Source organism: Mytilus galloprovincialis, chromosome 12 (assembly GCF_965363235.1).
Source record: "Mytilus galloprovincialis chromosome 12, xbMytGall1.hap1.1, whole genome shotgun sequence".
NCBI classification, from domain to species: domain Eukaryota; kingdom Metazoa; phylum Mollusca; class Bivalvia; order Mytilida; family Mytilidae; genus Mytilus; species Mytilus galloprovincialis.
The window spans coordinates 50,625,180-50,645,362 of record NC_134849.1 but is presented as its reverse complement, the minus strand read 5'-3'; the positions used below and the strand labels follow the sequence as shown (position 1 = coordinate 50,645,362).

Sequence of the window (20,183 nt, the reverse complement as noted above, 5' to 3'; positions counted from 1 at the left end):
ACTTGGTCATATGTATTAGTATTCACACACGATGAAATGGTTTACTGTAAAAGTAACTTTAACAGGAAAAAAGGTGTAATTGAAACAAAAGAGTCTATTAGGGTACAAAAAAAAAAGGAGGAAGAATGTTTAATTTAAATACCACCGTGTATCATCGGCACAGCGGATATAAGTATTTACCAAACGGGCTTGATCGATTATAAAGCCAAACAAAAATAAAGTTGAAGAGCATTTGTGGGTCCTCAAAACGCGCGTCTGGCGTATAAAATTATAATCCTGGTACCTTTGATGACTATTTACACCACTGGTTCGATGCCATTGCTTGTGGACGTTTCGTCCCCCGGGTTATCACCAGCCCAGTAGTCAGCACTTCGTTGTTGACATGAATATCAATTATATGGTCATTCCAATAAATAAACTGTTAAAAAACATTTGAGTTCTGATACCAGGAATAGATTACCTAAGCCGTATTGGACACACCTTTTTAAATTTTGGGTCCTCAATGGTCTTCAACTTTGTACTTGTTTGGCTTATTATATATTTATTATTATATATATTTGAACATCGGTATACTAGTGTTGCCTTTATATGTTCCTTTTTTTTAAATTTCCTGTTACAAAACATTAAATTTTTCGAAAAACTAAGGATTTTCTTATCCCAGGAATAGATTACCTTAGCCGTATTTGGCACAACCTTTTGGAATTTTGAGTCCTCAATGCTCTTTAACTTTGTACTTGTTTGGCTTTATAATTTTTTAGATCTGAGCGTCACTGATGAGTCTTATATATAGGAAACGCTAGTCTGGCATAGTAAATTATAATCCGGGTACCTTTGATAACTGTTTATCTGACACGGTAAGAAAGTCTATGTTTTGTTTAATCTAAATTCAGTGTACATTTCTCAACATCTGAAATTCTGCTTCCAAATCATTTTCGCATCGATTGTTTCCTATTTATACATGTTATAAGACAAATTTTATATTCTCATAAGAATGATAAACTTTTACATGGTTGAAATATTTTATAGAAAACTAACCAACGGAAGATCACCTGAAGGGGACTACAAAGACAAAGTGGACAATTAAATATTTATTTTAGCGTATAAGTTGAGAAATGATAGACATTGCCGAAGTATTTCAATCATGAAAGTTATGTGTATCTGGATTTAATATAGAGATCGACTTGTTAAACTGATATAATCGTTCAGAAAAACTGAACTTGTAGCTTTAGGCTTTCTTTTATTTACTGATATCAAAACCTTAAATAAACACTCATCAAAGATGCATGGCTTATAATTTGGTATGCCAGATACGCAGTCCGTCTTACTACAATCAATAATGACGATATATGTACAATAAACATATTAAATTGATAACTTTGCGTATAGTGTCAAGTGTTGGAACATTACGCACTGATCGCAGACCTTGTCTTTTCAAAATGTGTTTATTTAGACTCCTGGAGAAAAGTGGATTGAATGTGATTAATAAACAATGTAAATTCTGTTTTGTATCAACATTGCCACTAGGATCACACATAATATCGAACTGTTTTAACATTCTAAATAGTGTTTGATTCCTGTCAAAACCGAGAGTAAAAGATGTATATGTAAATATCTGCTTGTGTCTTTAAAGGCGAGTGACATTTTTCAAAAAGCCTCTAAGTTAAGGACTTTAGCGCTAACACGGCTGTATTATATTTCATTCGAAAGCTTATTTTCCGTGCTTTCTCTTTGCCCGCTGTATTTTCTGTTTAATAAAGGTAAAAGATTAAACATTTGAAAACCTATTTTTTAGTTCTTGTACGATAAAATTTTCCAAAAGATCATATGAACCTTATATAACATGATACATTAATTCCAAATCAAACATAAAATTAATAGGTATTTCCCCAAAAAATGAAATGCTTAAAAAAAGTTCTAAAATATCGATAAAATGCCCCAAGAGCAAAATATATCTTTGGGGATATTTGTGTGTATGCTCAATCATTAAATAAATGTATGGGTTAAGGAATCTTTTATTTTTAATAATGCGATGCATTTTTTAACTATTGTTCATGGAACCGCCTTCTATTAAAGTGTTTGCAATTGCCTAACAATCTTCAATCTGCGAATAACGATCATTTTGTTTTTCTATGATTAGATAGCACATCGGTAATAAAAATTATTGGGGAGGAGAATACTTTTCCAAAACCAAAGAAGAGGTACTTGAAGTTCGAAAAGAAATAAACGAGCTAAATGAGTTAAAAATATGTTAATTTGCGAAGTCAAAATTATTTACCTTTCGCAACAGTATACAAAACAAAACATATAAAACTAAACATTGAGCAAGACCAACCCCACAAGAAGAGTAAGCAGATTCTTTTCGCTCATTTAATTACTAACATTTTGACCTGTGGTTTAGAAGGCTACCTTGTGAGCAGCAACCCACTATCAAAATAATACAAGTTCTTGAATATCGTATAAACTGGGAGCTATATATTACTCGTATATATATGTACACGTTTCTGTTGGGAACTTGAAACGCTTCTGGAGCTTAACCAATAACAGTGGAGTGATCCCCTTATAGCAACATACGGCATAACATATTCTGAACCAACGTCAAAAGGCAACATCTTGAACAACCAATTATTATCTATGTTTATCTCCAACGGTAATAAGAAAACAAAAATTAAAATACTTGTCCGAGCACAGCATGATAAGGTCGAACCTGAACAGTTAGGGTAAGTTTCGACACAATATTCAAGCTTGAAACTGTTTGAGTTTAGATTGTGATCAAAGGAGTAGGTCCGGTAAGGGCCGATTTTGGCCTCAAATTTCAGGTTCATCTGACGAAAGACTTTTGACACTTTTTAAACACTTAAGTGTCTATTTCAGTTGATTCAATTAGTTTCTGTGAAAGATTTAAGCTAATGTAGTCTTTAAAAACGCTCCGATTCAAGCTGAAAATTTGAAAAATCTATCAAATATGCCAAAAAATGTCTCTTTTCAGGTGTTTTTTTGTCAAAACTGAAAGTGGCCGCATCCGTGTTCATCCTGAACCTTTCTATATGTTATGTATTATCATCAAATACAACTTACATTTCAATATTAAGAAAATACACAAATGCGACCACTTTCATTTAAGACCGTCTAAAATTTAACTCAAATGCTAAAATTGTGAAGATTTCAGTAATTTAGCATGCCTTGGTGATGCTAGTACCCGATATATGTGCACTGTATTGTCAAAAACAGCCATATTTATGTAGCAGAAGCATTCTACTTTCCAATAAATAATAAACGTTTACATTTTAACAATATGTAAAACTGCTATATTTTGGGACCAAAAAAGGTCTTACTTGACCTACTCCTTTGAAATATACTATAGGTTTCTAACACAAAATAAACGTAGTCTATTTTATTTCACTCCATGTTTAAACTGGAGTTCTAATACAAACCTGGAAACTTGAGTTTATTTCATGGGTCACTTTTTTATATATGTATCATCTGGAAACCACATTTGTTGCAAACAATTTTAAAGGATCATAATGTAATGCGAAAAAGTCAGACGTCCAGCGTTATTCATAATTCATTGGATAATGTTCTACCAATTTCATGAATCTATTCTCCTTTTGAAATTAAAGTATGACTGGTGAACGAACAAATGGTGATTGTGGATGGCTACTTAACGTGGATGATCAGTTAAAGATGGTGGATGACTTCTTAACGTGGATGAACAGTTAAAGATGGTGGATGACTACTTCACGTGAATGAACAGTTAAAGATGGTGGATGGCTACTTAACGTGGATGAACAGATGATGTGGTGGATTAACAGATGATGAGGTGGATGGTTACTTAACATGGATGAACAGATAATGTGGTGGATAACTACTCAATGTGGATAAGCAGTTGATGATGGTGGATGGCTACATAACATGAATGGACAGTTAAAGATGGTGGATGACTACGCAATGGATGAACATATGATGATGGGGGATGACTACTCAATGTGGATGCAGAGATGATGATTGTCAATGTCTAATTAACGTTGATGAAAAAATAATGATGGTGGATGGCAACTTTATGTTGATGAACAGATAAAGATGGTGGATGGCTAATTAACGTGGATGAACATATAATGATGGTGGTTGGCTACTTAACGTGGATGAACAGATAATGATGGTGGATGGCTACTTTATGTGGATGAACAGATAATGATGGTGGATGACTACTCAATGTGGATGTACAGATGATGATGGTGGATGGCTTTGTGTGGATGATCAGATAAAGATGATGGATGGCTACTTAACGTGGATGAACAGATAATGGTGGTGGATGGCTACTTAACGTGGATGAACAGATAATGATGGTGGATGGCTATTTGACGTGGATGAAAAGATGATGATGGTGGACGGCTACTTAACGTGGATGAACAGATGATGATGGTGGATGGCTACTTAACATGGACAAAGACAAGGATGGTGGATTGCTACATAACGTGGATGAAAAGATGATGATGGCGGATGGCTACGTAACGTGGATGAACAGACGATGATGGTGGATGGCTACTTTATGTTGATGAACAGATAATGACGGTGGATGGCTACTTAACGTGGATGAACAGATAATGATCGTGGATGGCTAATTAACGTGGATGAACAGATAATGATGGTGGAGGGCTACTTTATGTGGATGAACAGATAATGATGGTGGATGGCTTCTTAACGTGGATGAAAAGAGGATCATGGTGGATGGCTACTTAACGTGGATACACAGATAATGATGGTGGATGGCTACTTTATGTGGATGAACAGATAATGATGGTGTTGGCTACTTAACGTGGATGAACAGATACTGATTGTGGATGGCTACTTTATGTGGATGAACAGATAATGATTGTGGATGGCTACTTAACGTCGATGAAAAGATGATGATGGTGGACGGCTACTGACATCTATGAAAAGATGATGATGGTGAACGTCTACTTAACGTGGATGAAAAGATGATGATGGTGGGTGGCTACTTAACGTTGATGAAAAGATGATGATGGTGGACGGCTACTTTACGTGGATGAACAGATGATGATGGTGGATGGCTACTTAACATGGATAAACAGACAAGGATGGTGGATGGCTACTTAACGTTGATGAAAATATGAAGATGGTTGATGGCTATTTAACGTGGATGAACAGATAATGATGGTGGATGGCTACTTTATGTCGATGAACGGATAATGATTGTGGATGGCTACTTAACGTAGATGAACAGATAATGATGGTGGATGGCCTATTAACGTGGATGAAAAGATGATGATGGTGGACGGTTACTTTACGTGGATGAACAGACAAGGAGGGTGGATGGCTACTTAACGTTGATGAAAAGATGAAGATGGTTGATGGCTTTTTAACGTGGATGAACAAATAATGATGGTGGATGGCTACTTTATGTCGATGAACAGATAATAATTGTGGATGGCTACTTAACGTGGATGAACAGATAATGATGGTGGATGGCCTATTACCGTGGATGAACAGATAATGTAGTGGATGGCTACTTAACGTGGATGAACAAATAATGATTATGGATGGCTACTTTATGTGGATGAACAGATAATGATGGTGGATGGCTACTTAACGTGGATGAACAGATAATGATGGTGGGTGGCCTATTGACGTGAATGGACAGATAATGATGGTGGATGGCTACTTTATGTGGATGAACAGATGATGGTTAGTGGCTACTTAACGTGGATGAACAGACAAGGATGGTGGATGGCTACTTAACGTTGATGAAAAGATGAAGATGGTTGATGGCTATTTAACGTGGATGAACAGATACTGATGGTGGATGGCCTATTAACGTGGATGAGCAGATAATGTAGTGGATGGCTACTTTATGTGAATGAACAGATAATGACTGTGGATGGCTACTTAACGTGGATGAACAAATAATGATTATGGATGGCTACTTTATGTGGATGAACAGATAATGATGGTGGATGGCTACTTAACATGGATGAAGAGATCATGATGGTGTACGGCTATTTAACGTGGATGAACATATAAAGATGGTGGATGGCTACTTTATGTGGATGAACAGATAATGATGGTGGATGTCTACTTAACGTGGATGAAAAGATGATGAAGGTGGATGGCTACTTAACGTGGATGAAATGATGATGATGGTGGATGGCTACTTAACGTGGATGAACAGATAATGATGGTGGATGACCTATTAACGTGGATGAACAGATGATGTAGTGGATGGCTACTTTATATGAATGAACAGATGATGACGGTGGACGGCTACTGAACGTGGATGAAAAGAGGATGATGGTGGACGGCTACATAGCGTGGATGAAAAGATGATGATGGTGGATGGCTACTTAACGTGGATGAAATGATGATGATGGTTGGTGGCTACTTAACGTGGATAAAAAGATGATGATGGTGGATGGCTCCTTAATGTGGATGAAAAGATGATGATGGTGGATGACTTCTTAGCGTGGATGAAAAGATGATGATGGTGGACGGCTACTTAATGTTAATGAAAAGTGATGGTGGACGGCTACTTAACGTCGATAAACAGATGATGATGGTGTGTGACAACTTATATTAACATGGATGAAAAGATAAAACTAACATATATTGAATAGAAACATGAACAAAACTATTATCACTTTCATTTCAGCAGGAGTATAAAAATTCTTAAAATAACATTTTTCATTTTTATTTTTACTTGTAACCTCTTCCATAAATCAAAGTGATAGAATTCACTTATGGAAGGATTAGAAGAGTAATTTGAAAAAATTCATATTAAGGTATGGTGGGGGAAAATGAACATTGAATTATTAATAAAGTACTATTGCTAAAAACTGCATTAACAGCAGGTCTTTAGAAGGAAAAGTGTTTTTCCAGTATGAGAATAAAATGAGCTCATTTAATTAAATAATATGGGTCTCTTAATTTGCACAATTTTGTTTAAACTGCAGTTTATATCTTATCCAAATAATGTTGCCTGTTCTGAACATGTTTCAAAAAAACAAACAATTGCAAATCAAAAATTCTTCTAGTAAATGCTTCCAACTATCATTGTAAGACACAAAATCTAGACCAACAGCTAAGAATTTTAAAGTGTCAACAAAAATAACCTAAATATGTTGTTTTGGGGCATTTTGTAAGTTGAAACATAGGTTATATGACATTGAAGATTAAAAGTTGTAGAGTGCCTTTTGATCAATTTTTAAAGTATTTCTCAAGACAGGGCATTGAAAATGTACCTTTTCAACGTAAACAAATTTAAAAAAAACTTATTTTATTAAAATTTGAATTCTTTCTTGATTGCAAAAATATATATTCACTTCTAATAAAAAATCAAAGGACTAAAATAGATATAATAATTGATGGGGAATAAATGAATAAACAATGGTTTGTTTAAATTAAAAGTTTTAAATTTTAAAAACTGTTTCAAGCCAATGCCTGATGATAAAAACAATAAGTGAACCAATTTAAATTGTTGATTAGTTACAGATGATTATTGGAAATTTATCAAGTAAAATATAGGCCTTACTTGAATAGCTTTTATATATTCATATTTATATTCATATTTCATTTTTTTAAAAGATCTTGTTAATCCATTGATCATTTATCTTTCAGACATAATTTACAGAATCACTTTATATATTGTAGATCAAAAGTAATAGGCAATAAATAAATCTATCATCCTTATGTATATCAAACATCTAATACATACATTTGTGTATTCAATTATGAGGTCAAATTTTTGTATATTGAAGGTTTTTGTTATGTAAGACTGAGGTTGATAAGTTATGTGGTCAATTTGATTGACAGTTTAGGAGGTGGGGCATTGTAATTAAAGGTCCACCTGGTCTCTGATTGTTTGGTGATAATGACAGTTGTCAATCATTATAGTATTGTATCAATACCCAATTACCTAATGAAAATGTTATAAAAAAAAGCCTGCACACCAACACACCTTAGTTACATACATTCTTGGATGAACTGCTCCAACACTATGCCATTTTTTCAGTTCATATGTGTATTATGTGCACATACATGAGAACTTTAGGGAACTATATTTCAGTGTGAATACATTTAGTAACAGTAGCTAACCTGTCGTGTTCTTAGGGAGGCCAGTGCCTAAGTAAAGATTTAGAACAAGTTCTAATCTTTCCGAAAATGATATACAAACTATACAAATATGTAAACATTATTTTAAAATTTGCTTCATCACTGAGTATAAAAATTCATTTCATAAAAAAATAAACATATTCCAATTCTTGATACAAAATTACATAATAGCTGTATTATCACATTTTATAAAACCTAAAATTTGGATTCAGAGAGAAAGACTATACTACACATTCAAAATATACAAGACAAGAAACAAACTTTGTCATTTTATGAAATGTACAGGTATGCAATTATGTGGAGTCAACAGTATACTAAAAAATAACAAGTTAAAACTTAGATCTGACTTTACATAGTTGACAGCAACAATATAATGTCTCCTCAGTTAATATTCTAAACCATGATCTTTATGACTAACAATGAAATTAAATTATTGTTCTGTGAATTTCTTTCTCTAAATAAGCTGTATAATTACAACCTTTAATATTAAAAAAAAAACCATCTTAAATTTTATTGTCTGTAAAGAAAAAAAAGATAAAATTTTTTTTTTTTATAATACATGTACATTTTTTAATATTCAATTTTAAAAGGTGCACTGTCATAGATATCTACAATATGTAACCCAAAATGTATACCATCAAAACCAAATTATATAAATAACAAACAAGAATGTGTCCATAGTACACAGATTCCCAACTTGCACTATCCTTTTCTATGTTCAGTGGTCCGTGAATTGTTGATAGGATTTGAACTTCTAAAAAACTACTCTAACAAAAATTTAACCTGAAGCAGAACAGAAGGACGTTAAAACAGACGCACACACTAAAAAACTTAATGTCCCTATGTGGTACATAACAGAAAAAACACCATTATACTATTAGTTTCAGATAAGGATGAAGGTATGGTACCATTTAAAGTTTTAAACCCGCTGCAATTGCTTGCAACTGTCCAAAGTAAGGAATCTGATGTTCAGTACTTGTCGTTTATCGATGTGGTTGATACCTGTTTCTTGTTTCACGGTTCTTTTTTATAGATTAGACCGTTGGTTTTCCCTTTTGAATAGTTTTACACAAGTAATTTTTGGGGCCCTTTAAAGCTGGCTGTTTGGTGTGAGCCACGTCTCCGTGTTGAGACTGTACTTTGACCTATAAATTGTGACTTGGATTGAGAGTTGTCTCATTTGCACTCATACTACGTATTCTTATATCTATAAAAACTTGACATAAAACCATCACTGTCGACGTGGTTGACATGAAAATGTGGCGGTTTAAACTATTTTTAAGAGATCAAAACTCTCCCCAATACTAAAATTCAGAAGTCAAACCATATGTGATTCCTATTTCTATTTCAACCTTGATATTTTCATGTGTCAAAAAAAAAATCTTATCATCATAACAGCAATATTCAGAAAACATTCGGGACTTGATATTTAACAGATATTTGTCAAAGCACAACAAAAGAACATTAAAATGGTTTTTAAATGGCACTGATAGGTAATTTTTAAAGTGTAAAATCCAATTGAAACAATGTTTGAATTGCATAATTACCCTAGACTCAAAACTGTAAATATGATATCAGAATTAGCTATAATGTATAGCTTTATACCCTACTTATTTTACATCTTGTCAATGAGTTCTTGTATTTCACCTATTTTGTTAGTCATATTCTCAGACTTAACAGATATTATTATTTTTGTAAACTTCGATTTATTTCATGGATATTTTCAACTGAGATGAATTTGAAAATACTACAGATATTTTTTTCATGAATGTCTATGATACCAAATTAACAGATCATAATCAAGTTTTGCTTATCTTCTTTGGTTCATAGTTTCAGATATTTGTCAAGTTCTCTATTGCACTTCCCTTCAGTCACACCAATGTTCTATTTCATTTTGAATCACAAGACTGTGTTACTTTTCTTACCAAGGATGCTCTATTTCTTTTTATTAACATAAGAAGTCTTTTTCGATGACAATCAAAATGTTATTCAATAAGTTGGTTGAAAACGTTGTTCCAATAAAATTAGTTTTTTCTTTATTCTATCATCTACTTCCATAAGCTTTTGGTATATGTATTATGCTTTGTGATTCTGAAAGTAAAACAAAATTTTTTAATAAGTACAGATTCAAATTTTCTATGAAAACTCAAGAAGTCTTTAACTCTAATTATTAGGCATACCTGTCTTATGACAATAATTTTTAGTAGGTTAATGCAACTAAATGGTGTATCCTGGATAGATTTTTGTGCATTTAAGGAAACGATTTCAAGTAATTTTCTCTTAATGCACTTCTACGAGACAAATTGCTCTACACTTAATGTTTCTAAACCTATAATGTCTGTTAGAGTAAACTAAGTCCAAAATTCAGTTCCAATATTAATCAGTGTACTTACTTACTTACTTATATTTAGTTTTACTAATACCAAAATTTCCACTGGAAAATTGTCATTTACTTTGATAAAATGTGTATTAAAGCATATCACATTGAAGCACACGATATTAGTAGATTTATTACAAGAATGATTACTATTATTGCCAATTCCCAACCTGATGATAAAGCATAAAACACACAGTCTTCCTAGGGCAATGAACAGAGGGCACCATACAGTCTTTTTAAATATACAGGGCAATGAACAGAGGACAACATACAGTCTTCCTCAATAAACAGGGCATTGAACGTAGGGCACCATTCAGTCTTCCTCAATAGACACAAAACTGTACAAAGAGAAGCATACAGTCGTTCTCGATAGACAGGACAGTGAACAGAGGGCAACATACAAGCTTCCTCAATAACACGAAATGGTACAGAGGGCAACATACAGTCTTCATCCATAACACGAAATGGTACAGAGGGCAACATAAGTCGTTCTCAATAGACAAGAAAGTGAACAGAGGGCAACATCAACATACAGTCTTCCTCATTAGACAGAGCATTGAACAGAGAGTAACATACAGTCGTTCTCAATAGACAGGACAGAAAACAGAGGGCAACATACAGTCTTCTTCGATAGACACGAAATTGTACATAGGCCAACATACAGTCGTTATCAATACACAGGACAGTGAACAGAGAAAAACATAAAGTCTTCCTCATAAGACAGAGCTTTGAACAGAGAGCAACATACAGTCTTTCTCCATGGACATGAAATTGATCAGAGGACAACATACAGTTTTCCTCAAGAGACAGGACATTGAATAATGGGCAACACACATGTCTTCTTCAAAAGACAGGACAGTGAACAGAGGGCACCATACAGTCTTCGTCAATAGACAGGACAGTGAACAGAGGGCAACATACAGTCTTCTTCAATAGACAGGGCATTGAACAGAGGGCAACATAAAGTTTTTCTCGATAGACACGAAAATTGATCAGAGGGCAATATATAATCTGCAATAAGAGACAGAGCATTGTACAGAGGCAACATACAGTCTTCTTCAATAGAAAGGACAGTGAACAGAGGGCAACATATAGGTTCCTCAATTGACAGGTCAGTGAGCAGAGGGCAACATATAGTTTCCTCAATTGACAGGTCAGTGAACAGAGGGCAACATACAGTCTTCTTCAATTGACAGGACAGGGAACAGAGGGCAACATATAGATTCCTCAAAAGACAGAGCTTTGAACAGAGGGCACCATATAGTTTCCTCAATTGACAGGTCAGTGAACAGAGGGCACCACACAGTCTTCATCAATAGACAGGGCATTGAACAGAGGGCACCATACAGTCTACCACAATAGACAGGACAGTGAACAGAGGGCAACATACAGTCTTCTTCAATAGACAGGACAGTGAACAGAGGGCAACATACAGTCTTCTTCAATAGACAGGTCAGTGAACAGAGGGCAGCATACAGTCTTCCTCAATATACAGGGCAATGAACAGAGGGCAACATACAGTCTTCCCCAATAAACAGGGCATTGAACATAGGGCAACATAAGTCTGTCTCCATAGACAAGAAATTGATCAGAGGACACAATACAGTATTCATCAATATACAGGACAGTGAATTTAGGGCAACATAGTCTTCCTCAATAGACAGGGCATTGAACAGAGGGCAACATTAAGTATTCATCAATAGACAGGACAGTGAACAGAGGGCAACATACAGTCTTCTTCAATAGACAGGGCATTGAACAGAGGGCAACATAAAGTCTTTCTCGAAAGACACGAAAATTGATCAGAAGGCAATATATAGTCTTTAATAAGAGACAGGGCATTGGACTGAGGCAACATACAGTCTTCATCAATAGACAGGGCATAGAACAGAGGGAAACATAACGTCTTTCTCGATGGACACGAAAATTGATCAGAGGGCAATATATAGTCTTCTTCAAAAGACAGGACAGTGAACAGAGGGCAACATATAGTTTCCTCAATAGACAGGTCAGTGAACAGAGGGCAACATACAGTCTTCGTTAATAGACAGGTCAATGAAAAGAGGGCAACATACCTTCTTCTTCAATAGACAGGACAGTGAACAGAGGGCAACATACAGTCTTCTTCAATAAACAGGACAGTGAACAGAGGGCAACATAGTCTTCTTCAATAGACAGGACAGTAAACAGAGGGCAACATACAGTCTTCTTCAATAGACAGGACCGTGAACAGAGGGAAACATACAGTCTTCCTCAATAGGCAGGACAGTGAAAAGTGTCGATTTGTTTGCATGGTTCTTATTTGGTTCCTGAACACACAAACAATAATTGCTATTTTGATAGGTTACTTTTTATAAATGATGGTCTGTTATTCATTGTTCTATGGACTCAAAAAGGACTAGCGATACACATAACTAAGGTTCAAGTTATATTTTGTAGTCATACAGTTTGAGTTCTGTATGTACAATGTATGTTTATTTTTAACTTAAGGATGTACTTAAGTGAGGTTTTGGAATAAGTGTCAAATGTTCGGATTCCTTGGGTTTTTTTTCATACGATACAATGTAAAAATATTTTGGCGCATAACACCTATTTATCTTTTAACATAAGACTTAATAGCTCATAAAAGGTCATTTGAGAAAATTTAAGCAGATTCTTGATTTTCTTTCTTTTGATTTGAGACCCAAATAATACCAATTCAAATATAAGGTAAAAGTCTGAATCAGCTACCTTTTTCTGCCATATTTTATAAATCAAATATCTCGAAAAGGAGCTCCATGACCTATCAATATTTTTTGCTTATTTTGATACTTAACTAATACTCTTCCATCTTAAAGTATCAATTTTGAATTCTTCATCTATTTAATTATACCTTAGATCACCTGAGTGCATCATTAACTCAGGTTTTTAAAAAGTAATTACACCAGTATCATGACCATATTCGGGTATTTTTGATATCAAATTTTCTGATATACTTGATAATAAATCATCTGCTTTACAATGTGGTCAAATAACAATTTGACCTTTACTTGGTATTTACAGGTTTTCCGTGCATGCTGCTAAAATATTAAATGTAATGTTGAATTTGCACATGTTTAGCAAATTATCGAATAGTGAACATAAACAAGTCATGATATCTGTATGAAGTTAACTAAGCAACACTTTTAAATATATTTCATAAATTTAAACACCAACAGTAAATTTATGATGTGTTTCAATTAAATAATGTTTTGTCTAAAGCCAAACATTATGTATTTTGGTAGGTTACCAATAATTTAAAAGTTTAAAATGAGCTGAATCTTACCAAAATATAATATGCACATTTACATATTCAGGATATTATACAGTTACAACAATTGTGCAAAGTTTCATTGGTCTTCTTACTATACTAATGAGGTTTTGAGTTAACATAAGACATTTCTGGGAAAAATTTTGGCAAGATACTGGATGATTATCTTGATGACTTAATGACTAAATGTCTAGTCTAACAAGGACGTATCCCCAGCTGCATTTTAAGACTATTTCTGATTTCAGAATATGATATAATAGTTTGATATATTGTACATGAAATCTGAATCAGGATAATGTTTAACTGCTTTCATACAAGACGACTGATATAACACCAAGTGCCCAACTTTATTTGAAGTATCTTTAGTTGTACTACAGTTGTACACATATCGTAATTCAGGGGCAATAACTCTTAAATAAACACTACAGATGATTTCAGCCATGGTGAATTATTGTACACCTTATTTTGATGATCCTTTCTGCTTGTTACAGTTTCTCTCTATTCAATAAAAATTTGCCAAAGAGGGAGTAAACTTTGTGGTTCATGAGCAATAACTTAAACAAGGAGTTTGTTGACAAAATATTATTGTGTTCAACATTGCTGCTATCTTCAGACTTCAGTGTCTCTCTATCTTTACAATCAAAGAGCTGAAAGCTCTGAGGAAAAATGACGTCACTGTCTCTAATATTGGGTTATTTTTAATGCAAGTCTTGATTTTCACATACCGTAATTAGTTTAACAATGCAACATGTCTCGTAAGCATATAATTGATATTCGTATATGTGTGTGTGAAGTGAAGATGACAACTGGCTGTTTTTTTTTTAAAAAACAAATGAATAGGTCAAGACTACTTGAATTGTACAAATAAATACCGTAGAAAGGCTTCTATATTTCTCACTGGTACATAGTCCGAACCCCCTTCTCCAACAAAATTTTAGGAAAATAATCTTTTTGTTACTGTTATCAAAGGTCTAATGAAACTCAGGTAATTTCAATGAATTTTAGTCAAACCGGCACCTGGTTATATTGGCACCTGGTCAAATCGGCACCTGGTTAAATCGACACCTGAAATAGTCAATTCGTCACTCATGTTAAATATTTTTAACAGTATTTTAAGCAAAAAGAGTAAAAATAAGAAAGGGGTTGCCAAATTTTTTTTCAGTATTCAGGCAAAAAGAGTTAAATACCTAAGGAAGGGAATGTCCAAAAATATTAACTTTCACATTTTTGGGGGTTCATGTACATTTTGCATACATTTATTTTTCTCAACTAAATATGTATTTTTAATTATATATATGAGGTATATTTAGGAATTAAAGGTATTGGATATTTTTTATGCATTTTTTAACCAGTTGAGCATTTTACAGGATTGATGGTTTAATGCTGTTTAAACTTTCCTGAAAAAAAAAACACCTTAAATTTGTTAATTATTTGGCATGAAAGTTTGATTTATTGAAAGGGACTCACTCATAGTTTTTCATTTTTTTTTTCTAATTGTCCCATTGTTAAAACAACAGCTTGGGTAAGGGCTTCGTTATTTCCCTTTATACACAACAACATATTAACTATGTACTTGGTAAAAGTTATTAATAAATTGAATAAAAAATATTATAACAAATATTATTGGATGCCCAATTGACTTCAAATAGGTGCCGATTTGACTAGTTGCCGATTTAACCAGGTGCCGATTGGACTTGTACATTTCAAATCCTCTGCGATCGTTTGCGGTATTTTCTTGAGAAAACCTGTTTTCGATCATCAAACAGAAGTAGAAACTGCTTGAAAATGATTCTAGAACACTTCATGATTGTTAAAATAAGTTTAATTCACTTCAAAAAACAATTTTGACACTTGCTTGGTTTCAACAGGAAGTTTAAAAAGCACATGTAAAAGAAGAAATTAACCGGTGAGAATCGAAATCCGTACATGACAGATATCACTATAATACCATTTTGAAAAAAAACCAGTTCCATCCTTTTGTAAAACAGTCTTTAATATACCTATCACATTAATGTTTGAAGGGTCTTAAGCTTATACAAACCATATAAGTCGGTATGAAACACCAAAACGGAATGAACAATAACCGATTACGTTTTGTAGTTTACAAATTCTAAATGGTTAACGGTTGTCTTTTTCAGAGATGGGTCCGATTACTTTCAATGTAATTGATTAAATTACAATTACTTTGTCATTTGTACGATTAAATTAAATTAATGATTACATCATTTCTGAAAGTATCTGATTAAATTAATGATTACATTGGTAAAGTAATCATGATTACATTGGTAAAGTAATCATGATTACATCTGATTACAATGAATTTAAAAACAAAACATTTTGAATGATGTGGATGAATAAACGTTTAATATAACTATAGCATTTTTGAGAACGTATTTTATTTGGTTCAATTATAAAATGATAACTTCAAATTAAACGTCATCTATTTAAATAAACACCAAATTTCACTACATTTATATATATACATTACACTTTATCACCAATGATCTCTAAATTATTTTGAATTAAATTTAATAAAGATATATCATAATCAAGAGTTTTTTTGTTTGTCTTCTGACCTCTTTCATAATTTATATGTATTCCAAGTTGCAGTTTATGGAAGTTTAAATATGGATGAAATAAAGTTACATTTGTACCAGTTAAAACTATGTTAAATTTTAATAGAAATGTTTAATCAAATTGTAAACAATATGTATAAAAGTACTAAAAACCATTGCATTTTACACGTCCAGTCCAAATACAAAAAAAAGTTTAAACAACATATTTGTCCAACTTTTAATTTAGTTTGTGCTAATAAGATAAATTTTCATGTCTGATTTACCTTTTATCATATATATTTCCCTACAGCTATACTCAATTGGTAATTGCAATAAAAACAAACCTTAATTAGTCTCCTACCTGTCAATTCAAAGTTGACAAAAATCACAAAAATTAACAAAAGATTATAATTCAGGGTTAAAGAAAAGTATCACTTGAATATATAACAGTTATTATCAAATATTAATATGAAGATCATTATAAAACGATGAATATACATGTATGTACAATATCTTTTACCAAAATAAAAGGTATATAATTGTATTATATGTCTCTGCTTATAGGCTAATGATGACTTTTCAATACTGTAACAGTTTATTTTTTACTGAGGTAGACAAACTTAAAGTAACCAAACCATTTCAGTATGTTAAAAATTTATCGAATATGAACGAGAGGTTCATTTATTGACCAAAAACACAATTTTAGATTTTTTTTTCATTGTAATCAGAATGTAATCAAAAAGTAATCATGATTACAGGGTATTTTGAAAAGTAATTGATTAAATTAAATTACATGTAATCAGTGTTTTTGGCTGATTAATGATTACACTGATTACTTGAAAAATTGTAATCAATTACAGCTGATTAACGATTACAATTACAATTACCCCAAGTCTGGTCTTTTTTACTATGTTTAGATCGTTTCAATCTAGCTGATACCAGTTTATTTCAAATGCATTGAAAAGAAACGAGAAATTTGTAATGAAAAGTTTAGTTTTTATATTTATCAGTTTTAATTTTATATTAAATAGAAATAACTTATTAATTTGGATGAGTTAAAATTATTAGTTTGAAAAATGATGAGAGCGCCCTCTACAATATCAATAACAAAGATGGCGTAACGTTAACAAACCACCTCGCCGCGAAATTGAACTTGTTCTCTTATTTCTTGCTTATTGTACTCTATAGTCCGCACCCCCACTGGAATTTTGGAGAATAAAACCGCGGACTATACAAATCTTTCTATGACAGGTCAACCTTTTTGTTGTAAATAAAATAAAGTATGTAAACTGGTTCCCGTCCGTCTACAACACTGTGTTCAACTGTACCGGAATACAAGCAGATACCAGTTAGTTTGTAAAATAGTAAATATGAAACCGAGTGCGGTAGGCGGAGGCAATAATCGACTTCCTGTTGTTCTGGTCAATGGTAACGGAACAATGCCGCTGACGCGTCATTTTCCAAAAAATAGGTAAAAATCAACTTTAAATGGCAATAACTTCAATCATTTGTCAATTGAGTCAACTTATTGGAAGATCTTATTTAGATGATAACTTTTGCTATCAACGATTCTCAGTATCAACTAGTTTCAACTTGATTTTCTGATATCCTTGATAATAAATCATCTGCTTAAAAATGTGGTCAAATAACAATTTGACCTTTAGTTTGGATTTACAGGTTTTCTCGTGCATGCTGCTAAATATGTAAATGTAATTTTGAATTTGCACATGTCTAGCAAATTATCGAATAGTGAACATAAACAAGTCATGCATGCTGGTAAATATCTGTATGAAGTTTACAAAGCAACACTTCATATATTGTGTTCAACATTGCTGCTATCTTCAGACTTGTATCTTTACAAAAAATAGGTAAAAATCAACTTTAAATGGCAATAACTTCAATCATTTGTCAATTGAGTCAATTTATTGGAAGATCTTATTTAGATGATAACTTTTGCTATCAATGATTCTCAGTATCAACTTGTTTCAACCAAAATGGGAACGATCAATAACTACTATAAGTGGTCAATTTTGGCTCTGTTTACTAATTTGTCAATCTCAATTTGCTGAACATTTGCTCCATTTTATTCATTTGTAACAATTTTATACAATAACTGCAAGAAATGGGTAACCATTGTCTCTCAAGCCGAATAACTCAAATAAGGGGTATATTGACTCTTTTAGTCATTTTTGTAATTAAAAGTTTAAAACAAAAATTGCCTAAATACATGAAATAACAAGTGAAACTGCGAGCTACTGCTCACTGATGATACCCCCGCCGCAAGTGGATAATATTAATAGTGTAAAAATATGCAAGTGTTTGGTAAACAGGAAGTTGTCGAGTGATGAATCTGAAAACGCATCACACGGTATAGCTGACTTATAAAAATCCTGAAACCAAATTTCAGAAATCCTTGTAATGTAGTTCCTGAGAAAAATGTGACGAAAATTTTTAACTTGGTTATCATGTGTAAAATCATACAAGTGTTCGGTAAACAGGAAGTTGTTGAGTGATGAATCTGAAAACGCATCACACGGTATAGCTGACTTATATAAATCCTGAAACCAAATTTCAGAAATCCTTGTATTGTAGTTCCTGAGAAAAATGTGACGAAAATTTTCAACTTGGCTTTCATGTGTAAAATCATACAACTGTTCGGTAAACAGGAAGTTGTCGAGTGATGAATCTGAAAACACATCACACGGTATAGCTGACTTATATAAATCGTGAAACCAAATTTCAGAAATCCTTGTATTGTAGTTCCTGAGAAAAATGTGACGAAAATTTTCAACTTGGCTATCATGTGTAAAATCAGACAAGTGTTCGGTAAACAGGAAGTTGTCAAGTGATGAATCTGAAAACGCATCACACGGTATGGCTGACATATATAAATGTTGATACCAAATTACAGAAAGGGTGGATGTGTAGTTCCTGAGAAAAATGTGACAAAAGTTTCATGGGACGGACTGACTGACGGACGGACTGACGGACGGACTGACAGACAGAGGTAAAACAGTATACCCCCCTTTTTTAAAGCGGGGGTATAATTATCATTAAATAATTATAAAACAACAAAAATTGTGAAAGAGGTATTCAATTCCTAATAATTTTGTGAACTTCATATTTCATCACAAAAAACATACTAGAGGCTCACATTGAAAAATAAGATGCTTTGCTGAGCGCAGCCTGATACGACCACAAAGGTTGAACTCCTAAATGTTGGGGCAAATTTGGACACAATAGTCAAGCTTGATACTGTCTGAATTTGGATTGTGATCAAATTTTTGACATAATATAGGTTTCTGACACAAAATAAATGTGGTCAAATTTTACAAATCTAGTGCCCAAATGCAATACTGTGCAAATGATTTTTTGAAAGTTTTAAAATTTGCAAAATTAAAATCCCCAAAACTTATTCAAAACCCCCCTTAAAGCAATAACCCCAAATCTCAATCCCAGCCTTTCCTTTGTAGTATGTAACCTTGTAGTATGATTTCAGAGAGATCCATACACTTAAACACAAATTTTTGACTAGAACTAGAAAAATGCTTCTTTTTGACCCTTTTGTGGCCCCTGATTTCTCACTGTTTGGGGCAATTAACCCGAAACTCAATCCCGGTCTTCCCTTTGTTATATTAAACCTTGAGGTACAACGTCAGAGAGATCCATACACTGATACACAAGTCCGGAAACTAGAAAAATGCTTGTTGCGCAATTGAAAATTTCTTTCTCAATTTTCATTGCCCCCTTTTGGCCCTTTATTCTGAACTGTTTGACCCAAAAACCCTTAAAATAGTTCCTAACCTTCTAGTTATGGTATTAAACATTGTGGTACAAT

The 20,183-nt window shown here is 33.1% G+C and overlaps 1 protein-coding gene across 2 annotated transcripts in view; it reads right to left on the bottom strand.

Annotated features, from left to right (window-relative positions):
- Positions 1–6,687: 6,687 nt before the first annotated feature.
- Positions 6,688–20,183, bottom strand: part of LOC143054131 (uncharacterized) — a 45,484-nt gene continuing 31,988 nt past the window's right edge. Inside the window, exons 6-7 of one of the 2 annotated variants that reach the window (XR_012971569.1) lie at positions 14,663–14,855; positions 6,688–10,215 (exon numbers count right to left, since the gene is read on the bottom strand). Coding sequence is in view for 1 of the 2 variants with exons in the window: in XM_076227035.1 (XP_076083150.1) it covers positions 10,169–10,215 (47 nt within the window). In the remaining variant the exon portion in view is untranslated. The remainder of the gene's footprint in view (positions 10,216–14,662; positions 14,856–20,183) is intronic. The other variant, XM_076227035.1, reaches the window with a different exon arrangement.